This window comes from Gavia stellata, chromosome 12, assembly GCF_030936135.1.
Source record: "Gavia stellata isolate bGavSte3 chromosome 12, bGavSte3.hap2, whole genome shotgun sequence".
NCBI classification, from domain to species: domain Eukaryota; kingdom Metazoa; phylum Chordata; class Aves; order Gaviiformes; family Gaviidae; genus Gavia; species Gavia stellata.
Genome location: NC_082605.1, coordinates 24,338,204 through 24,353,139, shown reverse-complemented (window position 1 = coordinate 24,353,139; position 14,936 = coordinate 24,338,204). Strand labels below are relative to the sequence as shown.

At 43.2% G+C, this 14,936-nt stretch overlaps 1 protein-coding gene across 1 annotated transcript in view; it reads right to left on the bottom strand.

Annotated features, from left to right (window-relative positions):
* Positions 1-14,936, bottom strand: part of GRM7 (glutamate metabotropic receptor 7) — a 283,523-nt gene that overhangs the window by 118,122 nt on the left and 150,465 nt on the right. The window contains exons 3-4 of the mRNA XM_059823137.1: positions 1,494-1,635; positions 452-606 (exon numbers count right to left, since the gene is read on the bottom strand). Coding sequence (XP_059679120.1) covers positions 452-606; positions 1,494-1,635 — 297 coding nt within the window. The remainder of the gene's footprint in view (positions 1-451; positions 607-1,493; positions 1,636-14,936) is intronic.

Here is a 14,936-nt window from a genome sequence, read left to right as displayed (position 1 = left end):
AACGAAAACTGCTGATTTAAAAATGAATTTTTACTTCTTCAGTAGAAAACTTACCCACTGCTTCAGAGATGATACATAAATTGCAAAAGATTATCTCTTCCTATGTATATACATGATATGTTGGGATCATTGTAGTTTACTTTCTTTTAAGTGATAAAGGCCCTGTCATATTACCACAGCTAATATAAGCTCTGAAATCGTGCCTGTAATAAATAACTGCTGGTAGCTTCTCAACTGTGGAAATAACACATAATTTTCAGATGAGGAACACAGACATTTAGGAAAATTTCAGGAGATGAAGACTTACCCAATGTACTTTATACTTTTTGTAGCATACCATGTGCTGTACACATTAATTCACAAAACACGAGAAAAAAATATGGGCGATCGCTTTTGTACCCCCAGCATTTCAGGAAGCAGGAGAGAGAGTCAAGGAGAAGAGAGCTCTTACCCTCTATGGTCGCTCGCTTGGGCAGGATGGTGATGGCTCCCTCAGCAACATCCTCCTGCTGAAGTAACGGGCTCACCTTGGAGCCCCATGTGTCCGAGCCCACCCATAGGAAATGACCAACTTGATCTGCCCTCTTAGCGGCTGCAAGGATTTGCCTGCGGAAAAGAACATGTTGTTCACAAATTAATTTCATTTAAACATATAATTGCTTGGGAAAAATGGTGTGTTGTAACTGCAGAATGAACAGAAATAGTATATTCCTGTAATCAACGGCGCTCAGGAATTTCACAACACACCGTATCACGATCCCCGCAGCACAGCTTGGACTTCTCTCTTAATTCTCCCTATATCCTAATGCTGAAATCCTGATTCCACTAAAATGTATTGTTTTGCCATTGACTTTACTGAAACTTTATGCTAGCTTCTTTGTGTCTTGTTTTGTAGAACTGAGCCTCTCAGCAATTGACAATGCCATCACAATTTAAGCTAATTTAAAACTCTGGAGAGGGAATATGGAACACGGGCAAGTGAGAAATGAGAGTCACACTTTAAAAATACTATTTATATTATTTTATGAACAATTCATATGTGGTTAAACCTTGAGCACCTTATGTGGTTAAACCTTGAGCATCCAAACCATTTTATCACTAGTAACCATTACTTGCCATAAAATAGACTCTGAATTAATGAATAATATATTGTAGCATGAGCTTGAAGAGAGGGGCGTCTTCTTAATGCCTCTTTGAGAGGTAAGGTCAGGTCTGCCTTCCAGTGCCGGAGTAAGCCTACGCCAGGAAAAGCTTCCAGACCTTGATCAACATTCCCATCTCCCCACTGCAGTGATGCGCGGTCTGGGGCACCACGTCAGCCAGGGCAGCAACAGCAGCACCTACCTCCGTGCCTGGTGCCACCCTCCACAGTGTAAACTCCACACTGCTCTTACCAACAGGCATTTCCACTTCACTATTCGTATTCTTACTTGCTTTCTCTTTTCTGCATAGCTATCAAGCACAAATGAATTAATTCCCTCAGTCATCCTTACTTTATGTCCTCATCATTGGCAAAAATAACGATGGCCCTGGCATTGGGAGTTTCTAGGAGCTGCTTGATAATTTTATCAAAGTCGATGGTCTTGTCCTTGCGATCCTGGGGGATTTTCAGGGACTGAGCAATGCAGAGCCCACCTGTTTAAGAAAGAAGAAAGAAGAAAAGGACTCAGTCACTGGAGAGCACAGGAAAGGCAGTGGGAAATACACACGGCTGGAAAGGGAGCCTGGGAAGAAGAGAAACTCTCTGATTGGATCACTGCCCTTACGGAGCACTTAATCTTCATGTCAAGCTTCCTGAGGGATTTGTACAATTATTTTTTTACACAGATCACTCACTGGGATACACACAGTCTGCATGCCTGGGTAGGGTCACGGATTAAACAGATGGGCAAAAACAATATAAAGAAGCAAAATAAACAAATAAACCAGTCAGTAGAGGGATTAAAAAAAAAACACCACCCAACAAGCAATAACCTGAACAAGTTTAAACTGATTTTAAAAAAACCTAACAGGCTGAGAGGCAAGTGATGTTGACCGTGTATTAGAGAAACTATCTCTGTGAAGAGCTGAGATTCTTTTTAATTTTGCTAGTTGAAGGATATTGAGGGAAAACGCTTCCACTGAAACAACTTATCTAGAATAGGAACAGCAAAGGAGTTGAAATATTGGCAAAGCAAAGATTGTTCAAGAAAATCCTTACTCATTCAAATGCCAATCACCAAGTGAGATGGCCCTGACCCGGCAACTGAAGCCTCAAGATAAAGTACATGTCTGTGAACTGGACTTCTCATAAATACACAGGTAATGTTGCAAAATAGTATCAGGACAGTAACAGTGATAAATACGTCTGCACCAAAGAAATACTCACTTTTAGCACAGTTCACGTATGACAGTTACATAGCTTGTTTTAGGCAAAAAAAAAGAAAAAAAAAATCCTATCTCCAGTGCATTCTGCTTGTCATCATTGGCAGATGAAAACACAACTTTCATTCATTATTTTGTTTCTCAGTGATAAACACTTTTATCTTTTATGGCATCTTGGATACCAACTTCCTCAGTATACTGCAGAGTGTTTTAATTAATAAAGTATCAGAGATGCATAATAAGAAATATCAGCGAGGATGAGTTAATCAAAAGACAGCAGGAGAAAGGAGATGTTCACAGATATGCTTTAAGATGCAGATTTAAAAGTACTGTTAAATGAAATAATAGAGAAGGTGTTCTCGGGGACAGAACGTAGAGGAGGCGGCTGATCCACCATCAGCACACGCTGCCTGCCTGCAGGCTGCCGAAGGATAACGCAATCATCTAGCCCAGGGCAAAGCAGACATGGCAACACCTGGAGGAAACCCACTCAACATCCGTGAAGACCAAATGCATGATTTTGAAATTGCAACATGCGGCTCTGCTGCAGATCTCTGAGCGCTTTACAAAGTAGGTCAGGGTCACTCTTCCTTATTTTAGGCATAGAGAAGCTGAGACACAGAGGTTGCCTGAAGTCAGGCCAGGTCTGTTGGTACTAGCTGATCTGAAAACTCTGGGGGAAAAAAGATTGGTTTCAGTGGGAAGAAATAAAATGGTGAAAAGGAAAGGCTGAGAAAGAACAAAACAGAATAACAACCCCCAAGTTTTCCTCTGACTCACACAGAATGTGTCATTTTGTTTTACAGTTATTGCAACCTGAAATTATTGCAACCGGATTTTTTTTCTTTAAAAGAAAACAATACTGATTTTTAAAAGTAAACTTCATTTTTAAATGAGGATAGAAAGTCTCATTGCCAGTAAGTTCAAAAAGTTTAGGCATTTTTAAATGCTCTTTTGATTTTCCCCAGCCAAAATTAGACGGAATCAACTCAAATCCATGAGCAGAGTTATCCAGCTTTCCTGAAATGCCCCACTTGGCACGGATTATGTGCTGGTTTGGAGCTGGTCTTTGCTCCACAAGCAGGGCCAAGGCGTCTCCCAGGCGCGGGGCGCCCGCGGAGAGCTGGAAAACGAGGGGAAGCCATCAGCGTGTCTCTGTTCTGTCAGGACGCCTAAGGAGAATTCAAAGTTATCAGCTGCTCCTGGAAAGTAGCCGTGCCCACCCTGGCACTCCGTCACGCCAAGCCAAGCTACTTTGAATCTCCCGGGAAAGGCTCTGATTTCTCTTGTTAAATAAGGATGTGGGGACTTTGGAGAATTCATTGAGAAAAGAAAAAAAACCCAAACCAACCCACAGACTGCTACAAAGCTCCAAGATTTGTCACTTGACAATTTATGCATTCCCTCCATGGTGTCCTTTCAAGAGGCTCCCACTTGGACGCAGCAGAACAGGAGAGGATATATTTCACAGTGTCGAGACGAAAGGGCTTTCGCATGCAGGATGGAGCCATTATTTAGACACATTTGAAGCTGCTGCAAAGATCCTTTGCAATCCCTCATAGCTCTCCATTGCTTTCATTCAGAAAAAGCAGGCTCTGTCACGAGAGGATCGGAAATAGAGCCCCAAAGAACAGACACCAGCAGAGAGGCACACAGAGCCATATTCCCCACCACCTTCTGACTTCTAATTACTGCACCAGTAAGAAGCTTCAGGAGCCTTTTAAATCAGGCCAGAAGAATGCTTACAGGTGCTCATCCCCAGGTACCACGGCTCCACCATAGAGAAACGACCACACCACCAGGCATGCGGAGAGAAACAGAAGCAAAGGGGTCTCAGACCTGGCACCCATGACAGTAATAATTCAGTAGTTAAGAGTCCGTCTACGTTAAAGAATCCCTGTATCCAGGGGAAAAAAAGAAAAAAACCACCCTAGATCAGGGGATACATTGTTGTTGTAAAACTATTATTAAAAAAACCAGTATTAAATATTAAGTAATTGTGACCTACGTGATTTAAGTGCTTGAAAAAAAGGCTAAAATGGCTGGGAAGGCTGCTCGCTCAGCAACCCACCCTGGCGATAATTACACCTATTGTGTGGGTCATGCATTCTCTATTGCCTGGATGGAGAAGCCAAAAATCTTATTATGGTCGATAATGATTACAGCTGAACTGAGCATCTTTGGACAGAGAGGCAGCTGTGGCCAGGCTCTCAATAGCAAGGGAAAAAGCCTCTAATGCAATGTACAGCTTCAAAGTATGTAATTGCTGTGGGTTTTTAAAGAAAAGAGGACCCAGGGTGGAGAACGGAAACAGTTTGGAATTTGGGAGGGCAGATTTCAGGTCCTTTTTGTGATACAGAGTTTTCTACTACCTTTGGGAGGCCAGCTCTTAGTTTCTCCGCTGACCGCTGGTGAAGGGCAGTAACGGAGCTCCTTTTTTAACATGCCAGTTACGGTCAGACACGATGCATTTCGCCCCAGCTAGACGGAGAGCTGCTCTTCCAGCCAGGGTGGTGGAAGAGCTTTCCCAAATGGAGCAGGTGACGTGATACCCTGTTAACCTTTGTGCCATCTCTGGCACAAAGGGATTATGGATAAACAGTAAGCAGGAATTACGGCGAAGTGGTAAATATCAATGACTAAATCCAAGATATTTTATCTGCAGTATGGTAGCTATGATACTTTCAATATCACAGCAGCAGGAGAGACCAGCATGAGAAAGCACTCTCTGAAGCAACATTAGGAACAGAAACGGCTAGAGCCGCACAAGGCAGATCAAGGGCACACAAAAAAGGCAGAGAAGTAAGATGCAAGAGGACCAAAACCCAGATAATACAATTCAGACACCTTGACAGATATTCTGATTTTAAACTGCTAGCGTCTCTTCCAGGAAAGTGACACTATTACAAATTGACTAATATGTGCTCCCAGCCACCAAAATGGGTCAACACGTATTATTTTCTTATTTGCTTTGTTTTGCTCAAGTCCACACCGGGCAGCATTTGACATCAGAGTACAAGCTCTTACTGTAGCAGCAGGGTGATCCGTCCCAGCCACCCGACTATACTGTCACATTAGCTTCTGTTTACATCCAAGCTTATGAGCTTGAATAAGTGTTTCGATCTCTGCGAAGGACCTCATGGCAGGCAGAGGCACACGTCATTTTTCATTCCTTAGCAATAATAGATGCCCAAGGAATTGGGCCTATATTGTCCAAATGACACATATAGAATAAGTTCAACTTTCATATTCTCATCCTGCATTCTTATTACAATAGGAAACACGTGCACAGTTATTTAAACTGTCAGGTTAATTCACAGTGCTCCCGAGGTAAAAACCTCCAAGGGAATTAAGCAGTAAAAATGTGAAAGTTGCAAATTAAGGATTTTGTCACAGGATTTCTGCAGTAATATATTACCCTTGACGGACTGGAGAAGTGGCAAACGCTCTAACTAACTGTAAACTGCTACGGCAATTAATGGCAGCCTGAGAGTCGAACCCACGCTGCACCCTGCGACCGAGACGGGGCTGCTCCGCCCATCCCCGGCAGCCGCGGTCTGCAGGCTGCGCAGCCCCGGGAGCCTCCCGCTCATCCCGGGGCTGGTCCCACTAGCAGTACCACGCTTTAAACCAGCTGGCTACAGAGGGTTCCCATCGTTTGCTACGGTTATTTCTGCCTGGTGAGTGCAGAGAGCAGGTAACCGGGATTCTGCAACTAAACGCAAAGACTGTTGTGAAGATAATGGATATTGGAGATGCCTAAAAGAGATGTGAACTCTAGTATATGTAAGATACATTACTCAAGCAATTCTGCAAGCCAATGTTTAACTCCTTTAACGATGGAGTTTTAGAAATTCACAGGAATCAGTATATGAAAGGTGGTCACAACGACGATGAGGCAGTTGGTTCTACACCACTCTACTCTTGAAACAATACCCTTTCTCTTCCAGGCTATGTATAGAAGACAAGCACTGGCATCTTTTTCACCCTTCCCTGCTGCCAGCAAACGTTTCTGTAATAACATCAAATCCGGGATGGGCACACCAGGAGCAGACCTGGTAGGTTCAGCCTTTCCAGATGCGCCTTTGTCCAACAAGTAAGCCGTGAAAACGCACAATGGTCTATGAAAAGGATAAGACAACAAGGCAAACCATTTCCTCAAACAATAACTTGAAAATTATTTGGTTTTACAGCTTCTAGTTTTTCCCAGTGGTTTGTGCCACTTTGGCAAACTGACCCGATTGTTTGGGATTGTTCCCGGCATTAAAATTCCCCACACTGCAGCCACTGGCAGCACTCGGAGAAAACACAGAAATGCTAACAATTCAACCGGAATTAACAGCACCTCCAGATTTGTTTTGGCAAACAAACAAAATGCAAAGTGAAGTTGGGTCCTTTCTCCCTGGTTGGTGAGAAACAATTTTTCCACAAAATTTTATTTCCAGTAGAAGAGCCCTCTGAACTTCGTTAAGTCACTTGACAAGACTCATTGTAGCAGGGTTTCTGTCTTGAGAAACCCCATTTCCACTTAATCTTTGCACAAAGAGAACCTTCTTCAGTTTCACTTCGATCCTCATAATGGCCCCTGCTTTCTCACATGCTTCTGGGGAAGTTTTAATTAAGTGATGCTGGAGACAGAGCAGATTCACCTTAAGGCATTGCTCAGGATGCTGGCAATTACAGAGGTACAAATACCTGATTTTTTGGTTTGGTTGCCAGACTGAAAAAGAAAATCTATAGATCAAACTTTTTTTTTGTTGCTAGAGCTTCAGTTTTTCGTATTAAAATAAAAAGCCATACAATTAATTTTACCAACAATCTCCATTAATCTGAATTGGAAACAGTCATTATTAGGGACCTGTTGGAGGAAACCAACAAGGAGCTAGAGAGGAGATTCTGGCGCTCCCTCCCACCCAATGATTAAAACAGAAGGCAAATTGCTGCTGGGCACTACGGGGGACCCCAGCTCTCCCGCGTGAGCTCGGCAGTCCCCAAGCTGTTGAGGGCAGCGGGACAAGTCGGTGGCGGACAGCCCTCCTCACGTGCCTCCCCCACTCTCTCCAACCAAAGCTGCAGACTGAACTTAGTCTCAGTTTACAATTAGATTTAGGAAGCATGAAATCACATTTCCCCCGAAAAATAGTATTCACCAGAATTTTTTTCTCCTTTTTTGCTAACAATTACTATTCAGTCAGGAGCAGAAGAAGCCAGTACTGAAGCTCAGCAAAGGGAAGAGCTGTAAGGGTGATCAGAAAAAAACATGATGCGCAGGTTAGCAAAGGTAGACTGAAAAGGACTAGTTGTGCAGCAAGAGGGATGAGACAATATCTGCTTCTTGGTTTCCTGCTTTTACTTTTAGTAAAATGGCTTACAGGAAGGATTCAGTTTGTGCAATTACTGTCAGGAGCAAGGGACTAAACGCATTCTTTCCCTGCCTGCATAGGATGCCAGCTTTCTTCTTTTTCCCCTTTCCAACAGGATACATAGGTAAGATTCTGCTTCACAAACATCCTCAAATGTTTTGCTACGAAAACTTTTATAGAGACATTCAAGGAAGTTGGTTTTGAACTCTGGTAATATAAAAGACATGTTGTGAGTACAAAAAAGCAGAAAAAAAGAGGAAAATAACAAAAATTTACAAAAGATGAAAAAATGAAAAGCTTCTGCTTGCACTTTTTCTATCTTCAACCTCTTGAATCGTACGGCATTTTCACATTACGAAAGCACCCAGTGTTGATGGATGGCCAAGTGCCGACACCAAGCCCGGCCCCGCCACGCTCCAGGAGCAGATGCAGACACCGGACACCCACGTTGTACTGCCTGCTCAGGTGCCCACCCCGCGAAGGTGCTGGAGCCACCACTACAAAATCGTGGTTACACAATCACATGCCAAGGCTCATTATCAAAGCGCTTATTAAATGCCTGTTTTACTTCTTCCCTTTTGCATTTTATTTTCTCACTATCTACCCTAGGAAAGAGGACTGGATCTTTTCATGCAACGGAAAGGAAAAAGCCAAGCTGGTGGCAGGGGACCCTGCTCAGACCACACGAGTAAGAGCCCCATGTGCCCCTCTCCTGGGCTGCCTTCAGGACTCACAACAGCTTCTGTGCAGAGGCGGCTTTTTTCCAGGGTTCCCACTCCTGCTCTGCAAAACAAATGAAGTCGTCAAAACTCCGCTGGAGAAATTGTGGCTTCAACCTCATGATGGATCCTCTGCCGTGAAATAACCAACGTGCTCATCTTGCCGCGATAAAAGGTCTGGTGCTGCAGAGACACAACATCAAACCCATCCGTTCAGCGCGGAGCGAGTCCCAACAGCACGAGCGCTGTAAAAGATTATCCTACGACTTTTTTCATGGGAATCCCACTCCTATGTCACAGACGTGGGACAGAGATCGGGCCACATCACATAACGCTCCAGTTCACAGGCAGCTCGAGGACAGGCGGGCGAATTGAGCCATCTGGGTGGCAGCAGTTGCAAAGCACACAGGAACTTGGAAGAAGACAGAAAGTCTTAAAAATATCATAGCTGCCTTCCTTTCGCTGCTGACAGATTGTGTGCTGTGCCTCTGAAAAGCAAAACCTCAGGAGAATTCTCTGTGCAAGTTCAAGCAGTCATGCATTAAATTGTTCGGGGCATTAAACACCTAACTCTGGTATTTAAGGGTAATGGATGTATCTAGTAATCAAAGTGTTGCTTCAGTATCCATGGATACCCATGATTATGTGGTATTTTGATTCTAGTACAACACTAAGTACATTATTCTGCTTCCCTGAAATTCTCCAAGAGCTATTTTTCTTATCACCACTTAATTGGATTATCAGGTAGCAAAAGAGACAATTTAACACTTCTTCAGATGATTTATCTACAGAGATACTCTTTTTTGGGGAATCACTTTTAGCAATACTGAAAACATCGCTTCAGAAAGTTATGTTTGCTGTTGCTGATTATTAAAAGTAACTCTCAATTAATTTGATTAATACGTTACTTTAAAATTAGCAGCTGCCGAACGCTGCCGCCTGGATGTTTATTACAATTACGGGAACAACACACAAAGCAATGGGCTCCTTCTGAAAGAAAGCAGCTGACTGCTTTTAAAGACTTTTCTCCCCCCCTGGATTTTTCACACTCACAAGGCTGTTTGCAGGGTAGTTACACGGTCTGACATTTGTTCGCTTTTGTACCAAAGAAAAGCTGAGACTGCAGCTACTGCGACCCCCCGCTCCTCGGTTCGGCTGGGGAGGCTCCTGGGCGCTCCTCTTCCTCCTGGCCCGTTGGGAGGACAGCCCGACCCCCATGCCCTGCTGCAGAGAGGCGGCACGGCTCGGCACGGCACGGCTCAACACGGCTACTCCTCTACTGGCAGGGATATGAAGAGCTTTCTCACTGCGCACCAGAACAGAAAACACCCTAAAATTGGGATTTTAAAGGAAGGTGAATTGGGAGGGGCAGGAAAAGGTCGGTCTGAGTACAGATTATTCCTGGATTTTTTAACCTAACAACAAAACCATCAACTTCTCAAGCGCTGAGGAGTTCTGATCCCCCGAGAGAAACCCTCAGGGAGCCGATGCAGTCCCACGGTGCCCCTGCCACGGGATGCTCAGCCAAGCCCCGCACTGAAAGCTCTGCGAAAGCAAGCCAACGAGCAGGAAACCCCACCTTTCACTAGGCGAAATAAATCAAACAGTTTGACATAAGTTTGGGATAGCCCAAAGGAGAGGAATTAATTGGGGAAGAAACAAAATAAACATCAAAGGTATATAGTATTTTTTTTTCATTATGTTGTACATTTTATTATATATATCTCTCTCACTGCTGGGTTTTGGCATATACTTATATACCCTGCATATACAATTTATTAGCCGCAATGAATTTTACTTCTAAACCTCATATATTCTGTAGAAGAAAAAGAAACCAGTGGCAGTAACACTGAAGACTGAGTATAAAGAAGTCAGTATTCTCCCCATGTGAAAACTTTGATACCACAACTGAGGATATTTCCCTGATAAGCAGGATTACGTCCTAAAGGAACTGGAACAATAAAGATTATTTCATATTCTTGAAATACAGCTGGGCCTGCCAGCTTGCTTGCCGTCAAACTCCTCACCAGTAAAAAACAGTTATTCAAACAACTGACACAAAAGCCACAAAATCTCCAAAGAACAATGACTGGAAAGTCAACACATGACTCACACGTTTGCTGTAGAGAAGAGTGAACGTTATGCAGCAGGAAGCTGTGTGTCAGGTAGGGGTTTTGAGGTGATTCTTTTTTATATGTGGGAATTCACATTTATTGTTTTAAATAAAAACCAGAATAAACACCCCAATGTCCACTTTACAGGACTTGTCATCAGCCTCACACAAGAAATAATAAGATTTTCAGTAAGTTAATCCAGTGTGGGAGAATTTCCAGTCCTGTTCCCAAGCCTGTAAATGCACAGTAAACCAAGCGAGCAAAATAAATCCTGACCACATCACTGAACCTCAGATACTGCCCTGTCCCATCAAGGAACAAGGTGCCGCGAGCATGAAAGTTCGCCAGGAACCGGCCTGAGGCCATCAGCACACTTCATACATAAGCTCTCAAGCACCCACCCGACAGCAGAGGTTGGACTTCAGCACTGATCCATCCCCCTTCAAAGCAGTGAGGCACAGCCCAAAGGAGATGCCCCTGGGCGATCCGTTCCAGCGCCAGCTCTGGCAGATGCCGTACAAAGAAACTTTAATCTACGGAAATTAGCTCACTGTTAGAAAAGTTCCTGCCGTTCCATCCAGCCAGAAATGGAAAAGAATTAATTTATTCTAATGCCAAAAATTAAAATAGACCCCAGGCATATCCAGAGAAAACTGTTTGGACTTCATTCTGCCTGCATTTACTGAGCTAACGTAATCACAGCTCCACCCAGAACAAATACAGATCTAGAAAATGGAAAATTCAGGAGCATGGATTTATCATATTTCAAAAAAAAAAAAAAAATGGGGAGGCTAAATCAGCATAGATTATGCACAATCCTCAAGAGAAAGAACTTCAAGTAAAAAAAACTGACATAAAGAGAGATCCAGAAATGACAGTTGGGTCCTTATGTCCAAAATCAAAGTTCTAATGAGGCTCTGGATCAGACTTGTGTTTCTTCACTAGAAATAGTTAATATTCTACTTACCAAGAGTTATGAAGTTCTTGCGTACGCCAGTAAAAGAAGTTTACAACTGCACCGGTGTGCAGATGGGCTAGAATTTAAATTACATCTCCATAGTATCGTAATTCAATTGTAAAAATAAAATGTGCACCAATAATAAAATTACATTAAAACATGAAACTGCAACAATTTATCCAAGGGAAAGCATCCTTGTGGATACACAACAGCTTTAACTTAGAAACTTTCTATACATTAAGATTCTACTGAATGATTTTAAAATTTGATTTTTGCTAAGCTTGTTTATTGTCTCATTTTTTCACATTAGACCTCATCATAACCAAAGAATAAAAGACCTCAACTGATACAGAAGACTAATATTTCTAGTACGTTATTCATTAATGCTTAATTCTATTGTGCCGTAGCTTTGCTGCATATTTAATGACATTCCTAGTGCATTTTATCACCTCAAAAATTGTCCTTTATTATGGCAGTTAAACTCCAGCAATATACAAAAAATTAAGACTCTCTCTGGAACACTGAATTAAATTATAAGAATGGTATAAGATCATAATTTTCAAAGATTTAGAAAAGCTCTGTTGGCTAGACAGAAAATAAGGAAAATGAGGATATCCTGTTAGATCAACAGCCACCCACGCTCACGAACTCACATTTGCTCACACTGCAATGCTCCAAAGTGTTTGAGAACAGACTCGGTCTAGGTATCTGCAGTGACTTGGGATTTATTGGCTTCCTAAAAATCTGTACTACGAAAAGCACAGTTCAGCCATACAGTGTAACCGTGTAGAAAAAAAGCAACATAAAACAAAAGTTCCACTCCTGCTTCAAACATTTAAAACACTTTTGTTGTTACAACTTTATGCCAGAAGTGCTTAAATGACCCAGTCCAGATCAGGACTGCCCTGTAAAGCCTCTGAAAGGTGATAACCGCTGCTCTGAAGAACTCCTAGATGAAGATCCAGGCCTGGAGTCTGAACAAGCAGATTCTCAGCTAAATAACATTATTTATGGTTTGAATTTTGCCATGTACCTACTTCCAACAAGAAGCGCCTGCTATCAACTAGAAAAGAGAGACTCCAAATTCAGACACCAGAACTAAGTTGAAAGGAATATAGCTGAAGTTCTGTAAGGAAGTCCCGGGCACATCCGCTGATCTGCGGGATGAACAACCACAGGGGTGCAAAACGCTTTGGACGACCTCGTATGGTGCAAATCCAAAAATAATGCAATCCTCCCTCTGTCTTTTAAGTGTCTGATTTAGTCAGACTCAGACCGGCTCTGCTGTGTTGTGCATAAAAATAGCAAAGGCAAAGTTCTCAGAAATAGTGTCAGAACACTTTAGAAAACACAGTTTCTTTAGGAACAACTGTAGGCGGCAAAACCTCTGGCTGCGGGTAGAGACAGAAACAAAGCACCGAAAATACCATGTTTAAAAGTGTACAGCCAAGCAATGACACAAATTGGAACTATGCTCAACACAGAACACCAGCTAAGTATCTTAGTCTTGCAGCTGGTTCATAAATCCTCAAAACTGGCAAATTCGAAGTCCTAAAGTGAAATCTGCCAGGAGACCGACAGGAAGCAGTCCCGGACAACAGCCTCTCGAACACTGCGGAGGACGCCCTGGCCCCACAGAGCACCACGGTGGTGCAAAGCTTTTCTTGAGCGTAGCCAGTGGCAGGTGGTGCCAGAAGCCCAAGGGAGGGTAACCTAGCGAGGCTACCGCCTGGAAGCAAAAAGTGATGGACTGGAAAGGAGAATGGATTCCAGGGAATCAAGAAAGAAGTGAGCAAAGTTCTTTCGGGACATGGTTTCGTGGGCACGGTGGTGTTGGGGTGATGGTTGGACTTGAGGATCTTACAGGTCTTTTCCAACCTTAGGGATTCCGTGATTCTGTTAAACTGATAGAACATTCCTCGTTTTCCTGTAAATAAGTGCTGTGATTAAGATACATACAGCCAAACCTGAGTTTCTCCAGCTGAAGCTCTGAGCCATGAAGGCAATTGCGAAACAGACCTGTTACCTGCCACGGGAACATTCCGGCTGGCTGCGTCTCACCTCCCAGCACCCAGTCCATGTGGGCAGTGGGCAGCGAGGCTCACCCCCTTCTAATCGCCAGTTATTTGTTTGCTTCCCAAAATGCCTGAATGCAAGACTGCTCACAAACAATGCCTTCCGAGGCTGGCTTGGCTCCCTTGCAAAAAGCAATTTCCTGCAACCTTCACACACACTAAAGAATCCTGTGCTCTATGACATGGTTTTATTTGTCTGAACTGCCTCTTGGAGCTCCACACTGTAATTTAGGAGACTGCTTAGTGCTGTGCTGTTCTTGCAGGGATATTTCCCCCCTAGTAATAATGATGCCACCTCTGGATAGTGAATCATTATAAACTGCAAGCACAAAATGATCTCTAATGATGAAGCTTTCCTAACTACAATTTGGAGTGTTCCCATGTTCCTAATTCATTTTTTCTTGGAGAGGTAACATAGCATTTTAGCCTTCTCTCAGTTAATGGTATTTTCTTGGTTGTTATGTATCTGCTAGGGCAAGTAAAGACTTGTCAGTTCTTCAAAGAATGAGAAACCCAGAGAACAGAAATGACACAATGACAGTCTCGGTGGGAAGGGAGGGAGGATTAGAAATCTTTTGAAGTATACTTTTGGAAGGAAACCTGTTTCCTAATTTTTCCACCCAAGAAGAGACCAGCATTTACAACATGAAAAAATTCTTTCATGCACCCAGCGTCGGGCTTGCAAAGGCTCCGCAATAGATAAGGTACATGACAAGAGACTGGTAGGAACTCCTGGGCTTTGAGTTAGTGAGGAGAAAAAGTGAGACACGGGGCCGGAGCACAGAACTGCTAAGGTAAGCACCCAAAAGCAAACAGGGTTTGCACTCACTTTCCTTAGCTAGAAAGATCAACGAATGTTTTGGTAGGAAAACAAGAGAAAACAGGCTATCAGGCTGTGGGACACGGAGGGTTAGAGGAAAAGAAGGTGGGTTCTGTAACATTTTGTTTCACCTCCAGTTCCTCGTGTCGTGTCCAAAGGAAGGCAGAAGACATCTGCTTATTACTGCTATACACTTCCAGCAGGATGAAGGTCTCCTCTCTGTGTGCTACAGCAGCCATCCCCAACTCTCTTCTGGGGAACTGCTCTCTAATTAGCACACGCTATTCTGCTTGCCGCTTCCCGAGCTTCACTGAAGCTCTAAGTGATGCTTCTCATACAGCACTAACCCTCAGCCCTGCAGAATCGCAGGTCCCTTTCGTATGGAGACCATAACAGAAGCGAACTACATGTGGTCTAATTTTACTGAGAGAAAATTTCATTAAGTATCATTAGCAAACTGGCATTATATTACGTATGTTCATATTTCACAGCATTCAAAGCTGAATAAAGCTGATTCACATAC